The sequence below is a fragment of the Sceloporus occidentalis genome, unplaced genomic scaffold (genome assembly GCF_023333645.1).
Source record: "Sceloporus occidentalis isolate IW3139 unplaced genomic scaffold, rSceOcc1.0.p SCAF_31, whole genome shotgun sequence".
Taxonomy (NCBI): domain Eukaryota; kingdom Metazoa; phylum Chordata; class Lepidosauria; order Squamata; family Phrynosomatidae; genus Sceloporus; species Sceloporus occidentalis.
This window is the reverse complement of record NW_028317011.1, coordinates 5,372,671-5,388,375: the sequence shown is the minus strand read 5'-3', so window position 1 is coordinate 5,388,375 and position 15,705 is coordinate 5,372,671. Positions and strand designations below refer to the sequence as shown.

Sequence of the window (15,705 nt, the reverse complement as noted above, 5' to 3'; positions counted from 1 at the left end):
ATGTGGCCTAGGCTGTAATCTCTATTTATAGCACTGAGTAAATTAGCAAGCATACCGTGAGACATGTATGTAAATGGGTAGTCACATGTTGAAGCTTATTATTGCTTTAAATCCAAATAGCACAGTTTCCTACATGCATTGCAAGGTCGAACGTATTTACTTTTTAATTGAATTCAAGCTTGCAAGGTACTATTACTCAGTTAATGACAATCCCAAAGGTGAAAGAATGTAGGCCCACAAGTGTTGCTAATTTTACAGATATCTCACATTTACCACAGGCTCCATAATCAGAATGACTGAACCAAGAGTTCATTGGTACACAAGCTGAGATGCCTATAAGATCCTAAACAGCATGATGTGCTTGGGGACTCTGCTTACTATGCATGCATACCAAATATCCTTCTTCAGGAGGCTCAGTCCCTCTTTGAGACCTAAAGCTCCTTGTCCTTCCTTTCTCCCCTTATGTCAGGTGGATACTAGCGCATCATAGCAATAAGATGAGCAATAGGGATATTTAGTGCCCAAATACCTTGGTCTTGTTACAAATTACGTTTGTCCAATCATATATCAAATGGTTATTAAGTCAATTAAAAATACTTACCTTACCCTCACGCTATATTCCCCATGATCACTACTGATCACTATTCATAATTATTAAAATAAAAACATTACTATAGTTTTGTATGCCTTATTATATGGAAAACGTCTTTTTGGGTGACAAGTGGTCTTTTCTTTCCTCTCTTATCAGGATATGTGCATTTATTTAAGACATTTTCTGACAAAAGAAAGACCCACTAACGCAACTACACCTGAAATTCAGACAAGCATCTTTTATCCACACCATCCCTTAACCATTTCCGGTAGCGGCTTACATATGCCACCCTTCAAAACCTTCCTGTATCCATGTGATGAATCATTGGGACAACGCATTTTAGCGAGGACATTTTTTTCCCTTCACATTTCTTCTTAACAAAAATGAATCCAAGAAGAAGTTAAAGCTAAAGCACAGTTTACAGTCCAGCTTTTTACTGGGAAGGTGTTAGGATTGAAGTATATTCTGCCTTTTGGGGATTTAGCTGTCATTTGATTTCAGGAAGTAAATAAATCAAATGGTTGGTGCAAAGCTTGCCGGATGGCAGCCTGCGAAGGCAGAATACTAACAGCATTTCCTCTGAAGGCACAACCTGAGATATTAATGCCGTTCTATAAAAAAAGTAGGGCTGATATTCTGCTTACTTTGCTGTCTGAAGCACCTTTGATAAATGTGAAACATGCAGATTACACGTTTAGTTCCCATCAAGGGAAAATTTATACCAGCTGTACACAAGTCTGATAAGGGTTAAATGGAATGTGTTCCACTTTATATCGGGGTGCACCCTGGTGGCACTAATGTTGACTTATTTTAAGGTATTCATTTCTAATTCTTATTATGTTTGCAAAATGCTTGCTGTGTGTGCCAAATGTGCAAGGTATATCCAAAGCAGGTCATTAAATAAGGGGTTCAGTTAAAGTATGAGGGCACTATGACCCGAAGAACAGACTTATCAGCATACCTAGGAACTTCTCAATGTAGGCTACCCGGTACTCTTCTTCGTGCTTCATGAGGTGGTGGAGCTAGCCATGTATAAGGGAGAAGCTAGCCCGGTGCAATTAGATGTAGTGATGGAGCTACGCTCGACATGGACAGGTGTGGGAAGTTTCATTGAATATATAAAATGTTTTTTTGCTCTTTTTGAAATTTGCACTAGAATTCCTTTCTACAATTAATGCCATCAATGTGATACTCCATTTGGTCTATATTCTTTTCATCAAAACAGCCAATATTACAACTCACCTGTTGTTTCTGTAAGTCATCGTGTTATGTTATATACTAATTGTTATATACTAATTGTTATTTCTCCTTCCACCCTTTGTACAACATTGAATCTGATGGTGCTATATAAAACAATAAACATTAATAACTGCTTTTTAAACTCATTCTTCGTATTTCTTAAATATAGCACTACTCTGTTATTCAGTTCAAGATTTACAGAGCCTTCGTTATGAAAACACACACATTTTCATACATTAAACTCTGGCAATCCTTGTTCCTATAAATCACAGGAGCGAAAAAAATATTAATTTGAGATGCCTCATTATCCACCTCCTACATACTTCTGTACAAATAATAACATTCACGTTTTATCATCTAGCACAGCATACATAACCAACTCTTTCTACATTGTTCTCCAAAAAGTACCCAATCGAACTGTTTTTCTCAGAAAGTCATGAAGACAATTGCATTTATTTGTCTTCATTAGATTACACAAGCTGTTTATAAGTGCAGTATTTTTCTGTGGATAACCACAAATTTAGACGCAGTTAACAACAGAAAAACTTTACAGCCATTACCGGGGAAAAAAACAATATCATTGAGAATAAATTCATAGAAGCTAATGTTGCAGCCTACAGTCTAATTGCTTGCATGGTGCAGTTCAACACCATTATATTGCAAAGTAACTGTGGAATTGCATGTAACTGTGTAAATGTCATTGGATTAGGGTGATGTTACCTGAGTAATTTGCCACTCTGGTCTTTTATAACTTATCTGCTGAACATAATTTCCTATGCTATTCCTACTACTATACAATGTATGTAAAAAATACATTTAGCTTTGCATGCAAAGAATATCAATTTTTTTATTGTCCTCTGCCTTGACATCTTCCTCTAAAACCATGGGATATTAATATGTTTTCACCACAGAGAGATGAGCCATTTTCATGCATTTTCCATTTGGAAAGTGGACTTTCTACCCCTCTCAAACTGACTATGTTTGAGAAGGATCTGGTCCAGTCCATCTTTGTCTCAACGATCTACCTCTGTTAAATACATGCAGTTTTCCCATCGTACTCATTAGTGTTATGGAGTCAGACGATTAGAACAGGTAACATGCTGGTAGGTCACTAACAAAAGTACAGAGTCCTTATGGCTGGATGGACTGTGCCATCTTATTGCAGCATTTACTGTACGTATGGTTTGTCCATTCCCACTCCCAGTGCTGTGTAAATGTTATATTATGTACATTTGGTTGGCTGTTCAGATCTTGCAGGAATTCAGGCCTAAGTGATGGAGATATCAGTATATTATTTATCTGATCAGTAGATCAGACCTGTCCAAGCACTCATAGACGTTAATGGTGCTTCGCTCAACAACAGATGAGAAAACTCTACAGCCGTCATTAATCGTCTTTATATATTGGTATATTGTTCGCATTTGTAGTTTTTGTTAGATTGATAATATACTGGAGATTTACATAAATATATTACACAAAATTTGGGCTTGTTGTGTGAATCTAAGGATGGCATTTTCCTAAAGCAAAAATAAACAGAATCTATCAATTCTCATGCACAGAAATACACCTCCTCCTTTCTAATACTCATTATAATTCCTAGATTTAAAAAGGGTTATTTTATTTTGAATCTACAAGTTTAAAGGTTACAAGGACAAGTGGGGAAACAAAGCAGGCGAAACCGACTTCTAAACAGAACTGACGCCAGATCATTATTCTCTAACTTGACCTTTATAAATGTTCTGCTGTCAAAATACGGCCAGACCTGCTGGACTCCAGCTGCCAACTCAGTCTTCAGCATAAGCCTTGTTAGCGTCAAATCTACGACAAACTTTCTGGATTCTGCATTGCACAATGATAGTTTATATTTTAAAGTAATGCTGCCCTAGCTTACCTGAATACCAAACCAAAGGTTTAATTTTGGTCCCAATTTCCAGGCACTGTCCCATGTAGCTGCCCTACTGCTTTTATGTGCATGAGCCAGGTTTGAGGGGCTCTTAAACAGGGGTCTGCACCAGCATTGCTCATAGTGGATATGTACTGGGGTCTGGTGGATGATTTAAAGATGTTTAATGTACCATCATGTACCTTGGTATGGATACCAGTGTCCTTGTACATACAATTTGCCAATTCCTGCTCTAAAATCACTTGACCAGCCCAGAGAGCAGTAAAAACAGTACAACCTTCATTGCAGCTCCCACATGGCCACCTCCCTACATTCTAAAGCTAGGTACCGCAAGGTGGGTTTTTGGGTAAGAGCCAGCCCTGCCCACAATGAGCCACTGACCGCCTAACACAAGTGTCCTTGATTTGGACACTCAAAATGTTGTGTGGCGTGCATGCAATTTACGCATTTCTTTGCTGACTATAGATTACCCAACGTTATGCCAAGTGGCCTAACCCCAACCCACTGCCGTTATCAAGGAGGAATTTAAAGTCTTCCACCAGGCATGGCAATAGTATCAAAGTTAAAATATTACCAGTCTTAAATGGAAATACTGACGACCCTACTCACAGACCTAAAACAACATTTTATAATTTGAAATAAACCTTGACTATTGTAACATATTTTGCCAGAGTAATGCTATTCCTTTCCGCATTCAGTGTTTTTTTTACAAAATTGTGGGGGCAGAATCCAGAATCTGGCAAACATCTCTTGTAATCCTTAAATCTAAATGAGTAATTTAGTAATTAAATTATCATCTCCCAAGATCTTGTTTGGAACATCCCATTCTTTTAAAATAAGTTTCTACTGTTCTAGTGCAGAACACAAGCCTTAGGGAAATAATTAGAACCAGGGTGCGTACAATAATAAAGTTATATGCAGGATGGATAGGCCTCCTTGTTAGCATCATTACATTATAATTACACATAATTTCCTCATTTCTCTAAATGAATTGCATTAAACCAGACCACCCTTTTAAACTCGATATATCTGTAAATTCTCCACCAGCATTGCGAGGAGACGATTCTCCAGTTAATAAATGAGAATGTATGGATGCACACCTGACTCCACATCTGATGTATCATTCATATCGGTGGACTGGCAATTCACCTGTGTTATTCCCACTGAGGGGGTTGTTACGCCACTCAGGATTGCCTTATTTACTCCAGTTGTCATCAAATTGGGAGACAAGAATGGTAACCTGGGTCCCTGAGTTCTGGGAGCCATGCTAGACAAAGTATCTCAGACCCCACTTATTAACTCATCAATTCTGTCCAGTATTGCCACTGGATTCTTAGTGAGGTTCCAATGCGTCACTGCAACAGCCCTTTTGGAGTAAATTACACTAAGAAGCTGATGTTGATCAAAAATGGTTCAAAGAAAACTTAACTTACATTCGAATAGCATGTAAGGTAACAGCCCTGACAAACTGGCCCCTGTTTAAATAAAAACTATGAAGACTTACACAGTAATCCACTTGTATGTTAAGTAAAATACTCTTCTTCCCATAGTAGCTATACATACAGTCTTTGCTTTGAATTCTCTGACCTTTTTTCTGTCACTTTGTAATTCTAACTATTATTTGAGTCTTTGCCTTCATCCTCTGACCCAAGGTCCCTAGTTTCCTGAGCATCTCGCCTATCCACCCTCCATCTCAGTCTTGTTCCTCACTCTTTGTGTCCTTCACTCTTGCTCCTTTAACTCTCATTTATTCAGCCTCTGCACTATATTTCTGCAGCATTTTAGAAAAAAAAAAAATAAAAAAAAGGAAAAGATTGAATATAGTAATTTAATTGTCAAAACTTGATCCCTTGGTGGAAAAATGGGAACTATGCACTTATTTTACAACTGTTCTACCTTTTTTTGACCGACATGTGATTCACTTGGACAAGGCATCATTAGAGAATACTGTTAGCAAGCAGAGAGGTGACACCTTCTCATCTTAAAACTCAACTCCCCGTTAAATTATATTATATGTATTTCTTCTACAGAACAATTTCCTATTTTCCTAGCTGCTCGAAGAGCACTTTATGTTGCTGCTTCTATTCTTTTCATGCCAGACTAGTAAATGGAGTTTTCTTCCCCATCAAGTAGAAACTGAATAACAAGTATAGTTTATATACTTCTGTTAATTTCACAGAGACTTGGCAAAGGAGAGCTACAAGAAGATTATTAAAGAAAACCACATTTTAGGAGCTTTGAAATAAGGTGTATCATTGGATCTTGAGTGTCAGGACTCAGGACTTTATATATATATATATATAAATACACACCTTGAGCATGTGTGACCTCCTCTTCACTCCTAGGACGTAACCCCACAATATGTCTCTGGTTGCATGGTGCTGGGCAATAACTGCTACTGAGGTCTATGCCTCCTGCACACACACATCCATAGTGTAAATGGACACGTTTCAAGGGAGATCTGTGACCATCCTAATGTGCATATACATATACACATACATACATTTAGACAGATACACAGACACGTGTATTTGTAGATCTGTGCATGTTTTATATGTACAAAATAGATAAAGCCTCTCTATATACTGTATAATGAATACATTAACGCAAACTTTGAATGATAATACCGATTCCAATTATTTATAACATCGCTATATCAAATCCATCCAGAACATTTTTCTCAAAATTTGCCGAAACCAGATTTTTTTTCCAGTAAAATCACTTGTGCATTTTGATAATGTTTCAGTCAGTTGTACAGCAATATGGAAAATGATGGTGCTATATAAAACAATAAATAAAAATAATAGGAAACTTTACATACACCATTCAGTTCATACCATATATGTTAAGGCTCCCAAAACTAATTTGGTTTATTCTACATTAGAAGGTGCTTTATGTAATAAAATACAATGGAAACTGATCTGCCACTTAACAGGGACGCTTGCCCCACTGGTTCCTATGAAATAATAACGTTTAATTCAGTTGATTGTGTACGCGATTTAGTTTACTCTTATGATAATCTTACATCTGTTTACTTTCCAGCTCCTTTTGGAACACAGACGTCTCGAGATACAGAATTTTTGCACATGCTGCATCCTTAATCATCAATGTACCGCTACATCTAAGGTTAGTGCTGGGTAATGCGATGATATCAGGCTTTTTATCACTACATAACAAGCTGCAGCAATATTTATTGCAGGTTTGCAAATTGTTACAACGAAAAGGATATAAGAAATGTGGAATCGAAGATTTTCAAATATAAGAAACACCGTATCATTTTAGGAGAAAATGTCAGTCACAGTTTACCTATCTGCTGGTGTGAATGAATGAATTTTTTCCCTCTACATGAATAATAAAATATTGGAAGATTTTTTCATTTTCAACAAACAATCTTCATTTATTATAAAATAAATCTTATCTTCTTTACTTCAAAGCAGGCTAGCAAACAATCAGGTGGTAACATTCTCTGATGCTTTGCTTAAAATGGTTAGTGTGAAATCAATGTAAGGTTTTAAAAAGATAATATGACTATAATATGTTAGTCTTGGGGATGAATACCATCATAAAAAATTTTTTTACATTCTCTAACTATAAGATTTAATAATACTTAATATAATCACTTTGATCATTTATCCAAGCACTCTACGAACTAAGATGAGGTATAACATTTTAACTTTTTTACTCTTCATTGTGAATGTAAGCTCCCACTTACTGCTCATTTGTATATTCTTTTAATGTTATTGTTAAATTCATATTCTCCCCCCATTGGTATAATGCTAATTTTAATAAAATGTTATAATGGTAATAAAATAACCCCTGGGAGCATTTTCTCTAAAACAGGCCGAGATGTATCTGATTGGTGAACTTTTTGCTTATTATCTTGCACGAGAAAGCTGCCAGGGCTGGTCCTCCATTATATTTTGTGAAAGGGACACTCCGGCCATCATATGATGGCAGAGTGGTACCTTTAAATAATAATTTAACCTCCTTTCTAATGCACAGGGTAAACACATGTCCTGCTGCCAATGTGACCACGTGGTATATTTACCCCTAGCCAGCTTCTGCACTGGCTCACACAGGGATTCTGGTGGAGGGGATCTAATAGTAGCCCCTGGTGCATGTGCAGGAAGAGCTCCCATTGATTGAATTTAAAATCAGAGTTCTGAGATTAAATATTTTAATTTGCTTTGCAAGTCATCTGAAAACTTGCCAAACAGTAAATAAATATAATATAGTCTTTCATGCCTGTTTTTTTTTATTATTTCATGATTTGAGTAAGCCTGCTCTCTTAAAAACATTATAATAACTCATATTTTTAGAGACAACACATTTTATGCTAAGCCACTTTGCACACATGGATTTAAATCAGGAAGCTCATAAGAACTTGCCTATAAGAATTACACGGCTTCTGGTGGAACCAATTTAGAGAACCATTGAGAGCAGAAGATCAAGAGATTATCCAGATGTTAGTGATTTAATCATCTGCAACAACTGAATATGTACTTGCATCCTGCAAATCAAGGGTTAAGCTACGGGGTTTGTTCAATATCATAGTTTAATTTTCAATATCACACTTTAATAATGCTTCTTAAAGTGAAATGATGATATATATATGTAAATGGTACCATTTCAGGGCTCTTCATGGGTCAGGCTCCTGAGAGAGTAAGATGATCACAGAGAACAAGAACACGTGTGTGAGTGTGGCTGAGTGTGATGTGTGTCGCTATGAGTGATATGTGTTTTAGTCAGTGTCATTTGACTGAGAATACTTTGTGGATCACTTTTCATAGAGAGTTGTATTCATGGGTTTGCGTCAATGTAGAGAAGAGTGGTCAGTATGAATTTGCCTCAGTGAGACTGGTGTCAAGTGAATCAGTCTCTACTGACCAGTTTAACTGAAAGTGATCAGTGGAGCTGAGTGAGGGTCAGTGGGACTGAGTTTTCATCCGATGTAAAGGATATTGAAATACATAATAAGGCCATATAAGAGAGACAATAAGAGAGCATATTAAATATAGCAATCAAGTTTACACGGTTAATTCTCAACCAATCTGAGAATATCTTTTCTGTAAAGTTCCGCTAGTCCATTTGTCATCATAGCTGGTTTTGTGCATTTAAATGCACGTGGAGTACTGTTACATCTGAATCTATAAATAAATATTAATATTTTAACGTATAGGGTGTTAAATCAGATATAAGCATTTCACTCACGTGCTGCTGGGGTTTAGAATGTCTTCACAGCTTTAATACTGTACATCAAAGGCATAACTAGGATAACGGTACCCTCTACTCTTCTGAGTGATTTTCCTTAAGAAGAATCCGTGTAGCCTTCAGCTCAAACTCTTAATCCATCCACGGCATGACTGTGCAAACCTTAGGGACTTGTAATCTCTAGCTCATAGTTCAAGTTGTGATGCCTATTACACAGCGACACAGGCTGTGCTTTGACATGCACAGTAAAGGGGCAACTATTTGGTCCTACTAAACTGCAAGTGCAACAGTTACCTCTGACAAACACTCCAACCCCATTCACATAGGATGCCTCATCCTCATGGATAATGATCACAGCCATTTTTCTCAGCAGCAACAATACTAAGTTAGAGTTAGAGAGATGGATTGGTTTTAACCTGAATTTATTAAGAGAGTATGACTCTGTTCCTGCATTGTTGTAAAAGTAGAAAGACTAAAAATATACTATACTACTTTATGTTAAAAAAACCGAAGTGTCACTTTATTAGGTTACTGTATAAAAACATTAATATTAAAATAACCCTGATTGGTGAGTTGTGCATAAATTGCAATGAGATGTAAAATGTCATCTTGCTATATTAACCATACATTATGACAAAGTAGTCATTGCACAGGAGAGACTCAACAAGAGTGGCCCTTCATAATGCATTGTTAATACAGTGAGAATAAGTCAGAAAAACCAGTAATCTATATTCCTTTGTATTCAGAAAAAGTGGTAAGTCATACAATTATTATAGACGCAAGACAGACCTACAGTATATTGGTTAGCTTTTGGCAAATGTCAAATATGGCTAGCGAGACAAGAAGGTGTCTGGAAATTTCCCATATATAATCCAGAAACCCATTATCACCACTAACAACAGCATGTAATGCTTAAAATATAATGAGCAGAGAAAGCCTTATATGCTTCCTACTGAAATTTGTGGCTTCCTATAACTTTTCTGAAATACCACATTGCACAGTACTATAGACTTTCCATAGAGGTGCCTATTCCTCCCCAATGCATTGTTCCCCCATTCCTCCCCAATGGTAGTGTTTTCCAGCCTGTGGAAGGGAAGGTTGGGGGACAAGGAAAAGAATGTCAGGATCTCAATTTTAGGGCAACAGGCTCCCTTTAATCACATTAGATGGGTTATTCTTTCATGCGTAGCACTCTAACTTCCTATGTCTGCTTAAGAATCATGTGTATTCATAGTAATACATTATTTAATTTAGTGACAAACAGCAAACTCATCTCTTCTTATTGTTTGTCTTACTTTCAAATCTAGATTTCACTCTAAAACTGGGTATTTTAAGGATGAGTACAAGCGCTTGTGCAAATGTCCTTACTTCTGCAGAAACCTCAGATACACTTAATTGTAATCAAAGCCTTTGTTAGTGCCATGCAGAAAGGGGCAGCTTGATAACCAACAAATCTCTCCCTACCCAGCTTTGACTCTGCCTCATTTATTATCCTCTAAGTATCTGAAAAGGGAGTTAAATAAGAAGTAATGTGTTTTCTACTCTCGCGTCAAGGCTTATTTTAACACTTATTTGATGCTAGCCTCTTTTACTTTCCACTTACAGTGCATTATGGGTTATTATAATCATTGTCTGCATTCATCTTCCTGTTATTACAGGTGCATCAGTGTCTAACTACATAGAAATATTAATATTTTGAGTATGTCCTAGGCTGTTTTGAAATGGCTTTTATCAAAGGGGTGCTTGACGCATCCATCCATTATAAGCAATTGAAGTGTGCAGACAGATATCTTTAGCACATCCTCAGTTGGATTTGACCTTGATGGCCAAGGAGAGATCCAGATGGCAAAGGCTGATTACACAAGAAATGGTACCAGACAAGTAGAAAAGTGTTCAACACTTCACTAACAGTATTGCTACCATATTCACAAAAATGTCACTTAATACACACACACCACCCTGACAGGTAGATAGACAGTTGATAATGGTTGCTGGCTCTGGATTGGATGGGGTATTTTGAAACATACTAATATTTAAGAGCTGGGGCACAACAAGGTGGTTAATACTAATACAACCCCCACACTACCTCTCCAGCATGCTGCCAAACCGGGGGGCAGATCACCCTCTCGGCGATCAGGCTCCTCAGTATCCCACTACTCAATGGGCTTGTTACAGGGGAGATCTCCTTGATCTCCTCAACAGGCCCATTTACACTATGGAGGCTCAGTATAGCCTCTCATAGACTACCTTTGAAGTCATATGATATGTCGTCACATCAAGGTGCTCTGTGTGTTAAAAGGCAGTACAGACTCTGACGAGGAGAGGGAGAGCTGGGGGTCAGGCCCAGGGCAGCCCAGAAGGTAAATGCATCGCTGCAAAGCTAAAAGCAGACGCTTTTTTAAAGCCTGCCTCGCATTCTTAAGATGAATAACAATCAATTCTCTAGCACAGGGGCGTCCAACATGCGGCCCGCGGGACCTCGAGGTGCGGCCCGCGTGAGATCGGCAGCCAGGATCACAAGAGCCCTGCTGCTTACTTGTGGGAGGGTCTATTCTCTGCTCCAGTCCTGCCTCCTCTGTGGGGAGAACGAGGGAGGCCGCGCCCCCTGCTGAAGTCTGTGATCGGCATTGAGAGAGCTGTAGTGCAGGTAAGGGGGTGGGGGAGTGTGTTTGAATGAGTATGCATGATTGAGGGAATGAATCTGTGAATGAATGTGTGTGTGATAGCATGGATGTGTAAGTGCTGGAACCTAGGCATGATGGGACTGTGATTGCTGTTAACAATCCCACTCCTATCATGCCAAGTCAGCCAGTACATGCTGAAACCTGGCTAGCTGTCCCCCTTGTGTATTGATGCTGCCAGCAGTATGGGGTCTGCATTTACAGCCACCCTGTACCAGCATGTACTGGCTGACTTGGGATGATAGGAGTGTGATTGCTAACAGCAATCACAGTCCCATCATGCCTAGGTTCCAGCATTTACTGGTTGCCTGGGTATAAAAAGACTGTGTTTGCTGTTAGCAATCATACTCCTATCATGCCAAGTCATATTGTCGATTTTTTTTGTCCAATTGTGGTGTGTCACTTTTAATAAAAGCATGGTTACACACTAAAATTGGACAAAAAATACCGGTACAATGCCCAGCCAACCAGTACATGCTGGAATCTGGGTATGCCTGAGATTGCTGTTAACAATCATAATATATCATTTTTTGTACAATTTTGGTGTGTAACTTACTTTTATTAAAAGTGTGTGGGGGGTCATTTTCAGTTTCGGCTAATTGAACCCTGAATTTTCGGTTTTGGTCCAGAATTTTCATTTTAGTGCATCGCTAAAATAAATAGAACTATTTTATTTTTACTTATACAGAATCCTGCATTTGTAGGCCCAGAAATCCCAGAAATCAGTGAGAGGAAAAGTAAAGGTTTTGTGTCATTTAATGTATTTTAATCTGCATATTTTATTAAAGGCCATATTTTCTCACAGTGAAAAATGAGTGCGGCCCGCGCACGTATACAATTCTGATGAAGTGGCCCACTGCAGAAAAAACTTGGACACCTCTGCTCTAGCAGAATGCTTCTGAAGCACTTTCCTTTGGATTTCAGACTCTTAAGTGGGATAAGCAAGTTTAACTTTTTTCCCCTATATTTTTATGCAAATGTACTCCATCAAGTCTTGTACAAAGTGAGGATTGTGTTTTGCTTGGTTTAATATTTTGTAGCACAATGGGATCATAGAAAATTGATCTAATCTTACATGTGCTCTTTTTAAGAAGATAAAGCATGACTGCTTTGTTGAATATTGACAAGTACCAAATAATTCCTTAAAGGGGAGCTGTTCCTTTTCACAAAACCTACATCTAAGAAAACTAATCTTATATATACCATGGGGGAAATATATTTTAACTTTTCTCTACATCTGTATAATTATTGACTTATCTCTCCTGTTGTAAAGTTGCTGATAGCTGCTAATTGTTTCAGGCAGTCTTTGTAAGGATAGGTGAGGAGAAGTGGGAGAACTTCAGGACAGAAAATTGATCAGGTAATGTTGGCCTTTCCACCCTGAGACAAAGATCCCCGCTTCAAGGAGGGCAACATTTAAACTAAAGATATCCAAAACAATTACACTGATTATCAAACAAAAGCACATGTTACAGGTAGTTTTAATTAATAAATTTAGTTATGCTAAAATCTGTGATGCCAGCAGTGCCTTTGTAAATGTTAGGTGGTACACCTATATTTTACTTTTAATACTTTTGCTTCCTAAATCATGGAATGCCAGGTAATATAGTCTTTTTTACACTTTATTTAAGCGGCTCCTACACTAGTTCACCATTGTTGCTTATCATTTTGGATAAAAGTGTCATTAGACTACATTGCAACTCACAGACGGGGTCCTCACTTCCTAATCCTATTAAATTGTAAACCACTAAATTAAGGTAAATAATAATAATAATAATAATAATAACAATAATAATAATAATAGTTCCAAGGGTTTTGCTTTTACTAACAAACATAGAGACTATGTTACTTAAGTGCTGCAAATGGAATATAATTGAGTGCTAAATTAATTTGTGATTTTTTTTTTTGTTTCTATTTATTTAATTTATCAATTATAGGAGACACGCTTCGAGGAAAAGCACTCAAAACCAATTTATTCTTGCCAGCTTCTAGTCCAATTAGCAGTATAAGAATGTAAGAGGTGTGTCATACAGAGGCAAGAAATGTCATTTAGGGTTTTATATTATAACACATTGTTTATGTCACTGCAACAGGTAAGCATTCTCATTTCTAAAAGAAGGTGCTAGAGTTCATAGTGGGTCTTGTCCATGTAAATGTTGTTTAGTCTATTAGTTCTTTATATAAAAAAAACAATGTAATTATTGATATTTATGAAATTAAAATAATGTATCACATGTTAAATGTCAATGAAAAGTCTAGAGGCTGTGAATACTGTACTTTATTTTCCCTATATTATTAGCCCATATGTACAGTACCTGAAAAGGTGGACCTTAACTAAATAGTTGCCAGGGTAAAGCTTCTAAAATCTGGAACATCACAAAGTGGCCAGGATATAGGTCAATTAATGGTTTGTGTGTTTTTGACCCAAATTCACAGTAAGCATTTACAATTATTCCAATTCAATGAATAAAAGGTCCATGACTTACCGCATTGCTACAGGAAATGTCCTTCACCTTCAGCCATGCCAGATCTAAAGTACCTTCTCCCTTGTAGCAAGACTGTAGTCTCTCTTTAATGCGGTCATTAATGTCTTTAAGGACAAATACGCACAAGGCAGACTCATCTAGTGATTTCATTCTCCTCTTCTGACCTTTGGAGAAGATTGTAAACAAAACATCATCTCCGGGTTTGATTCCTAAAGATTTGGCAAGAATAGACCCAGCTTTGGAAAGGTAAGCAGCTTGTAGAAGCCTGTATTCCACACCATTTCTTTCACAGCCAATGGGGACTTCAACATAAGAATTGAAAGCAGTGTCTTCTTTGCACAAACGGACTAACTTGGAGGTATAAACTTGCTCCTTTGTGGCAGAACCAGAAAGATAAATCATCTCAGGATGAAGAGTCAAGAAGTAGACATAGTTGCCACTGCTGAATCCATAAATATAATAAATGTCAAAGTCTGGGATTGTGGTAAATGTGTCAGATGGAATCTTTATCATTGAAGCAACAAACTCATCATGAAAAACATATGCAAACATTCCATCATCTTCTGAGTTAGCGCTAAGCTTTCGACTAGAAATTGTAGGAAAGTATTCTGGTTTTCCATCTACTGATGTAGCAATAAAGAGCTTGTCATCAAGATTGTTGTGAGAAACAATGACACCAAAAACAGACCCGCTCTCATTTACCCCAGAGAGATAATGTTCTTTCTTATGGAAAGGCTCAGCAAGTTTAAAAAGATCACCAAGCCTAAGCAGTTTGCAGATACCTTGGTAAAGGCTACCACAAGCTAGTAATCTATTTTCTTTGTAGTCAATAAGGAGCATTTTGTTGACATTGTTAGTAACAGCCAAAGGCTCATTGCAAGGCTGGACTATCCTAGGAGGGTAACACTTCGGGTTGTCTTCATCTGGTCCAGTCTGGTGAGTCACTAAGACCTTCAAGTCTTCAGAAAGTTTGTAAATTCTATTGATTGCACCTAGGTAAATATGTCCACTCCTTGAATCAACCACCAAGTGGTTAAATGTCCAGTCAGCTTGCTCAGCATAAAATGTGGTAAAATTCCTTTTTGCTTGCGAGGCTTGTCTGGTGAGAGCCATAATTGGGGCTAATAACACAAAGTTGGTTATTACACTGATCCAGCTCCATCTCGTGGTTCCCATATTTGCAACTCTTCTTCAATGTTGCTCCTGTTAAAGATAGAGTTATTAGGATTTGACCTGCAAAAAAACCAAGAACACACCATGTTAAATCTAGTTGCATAAAACATATGAAAAAGTTAAATTTAACCCTGATTCATCTTAACATTAATCACCCTAAAAGTTATTTGCATCTCTCTGGTAACATTGTAAGTATTCAGAGATTGTCTTTTTAGTATCTGAAAAGTTAGTGCAAACTATTACAAGGATAGAAAAGGCTCATCATTACAGCAAAGTTTCTCCAGAGTGTAAGAAGGAGCATCCAACATCCTCATACCATCAACCATAATAAAAAGATACACAATCACAGCATACAAAGTAGTTCAAGTATTTATCTGGTTTTTTTTACCATAAGAACTCATGTTAAAAGGCAGTATTGCA

General features: G+C 37.4%; 1 protein-coding gene across 1 annotated transcript in view; it reads right to left on the bottom strand.

Annotated features, from left to right (window-relative positions):
- Positions 1 to 15,225, bottom strand: part of LOC149298764 (plexin-A4-like) — a 286,899-nt gene extending 271,674 nt beyond the window's left edge. Inside the window, exon 1 of the mRNA XM_089487082.1 lies at positions 14,113 to 15,225. Coding sequence (XP_089343208.1) covers positions 14,113 to 15,225 — 1,113 coding nt within the window. The remainder of the gene's footprint in view (positions 1 to 14,112) is intronic.
- Between the last annotated feature and the right edge of the window lie 480 nt (positions 15,226 to 15,705).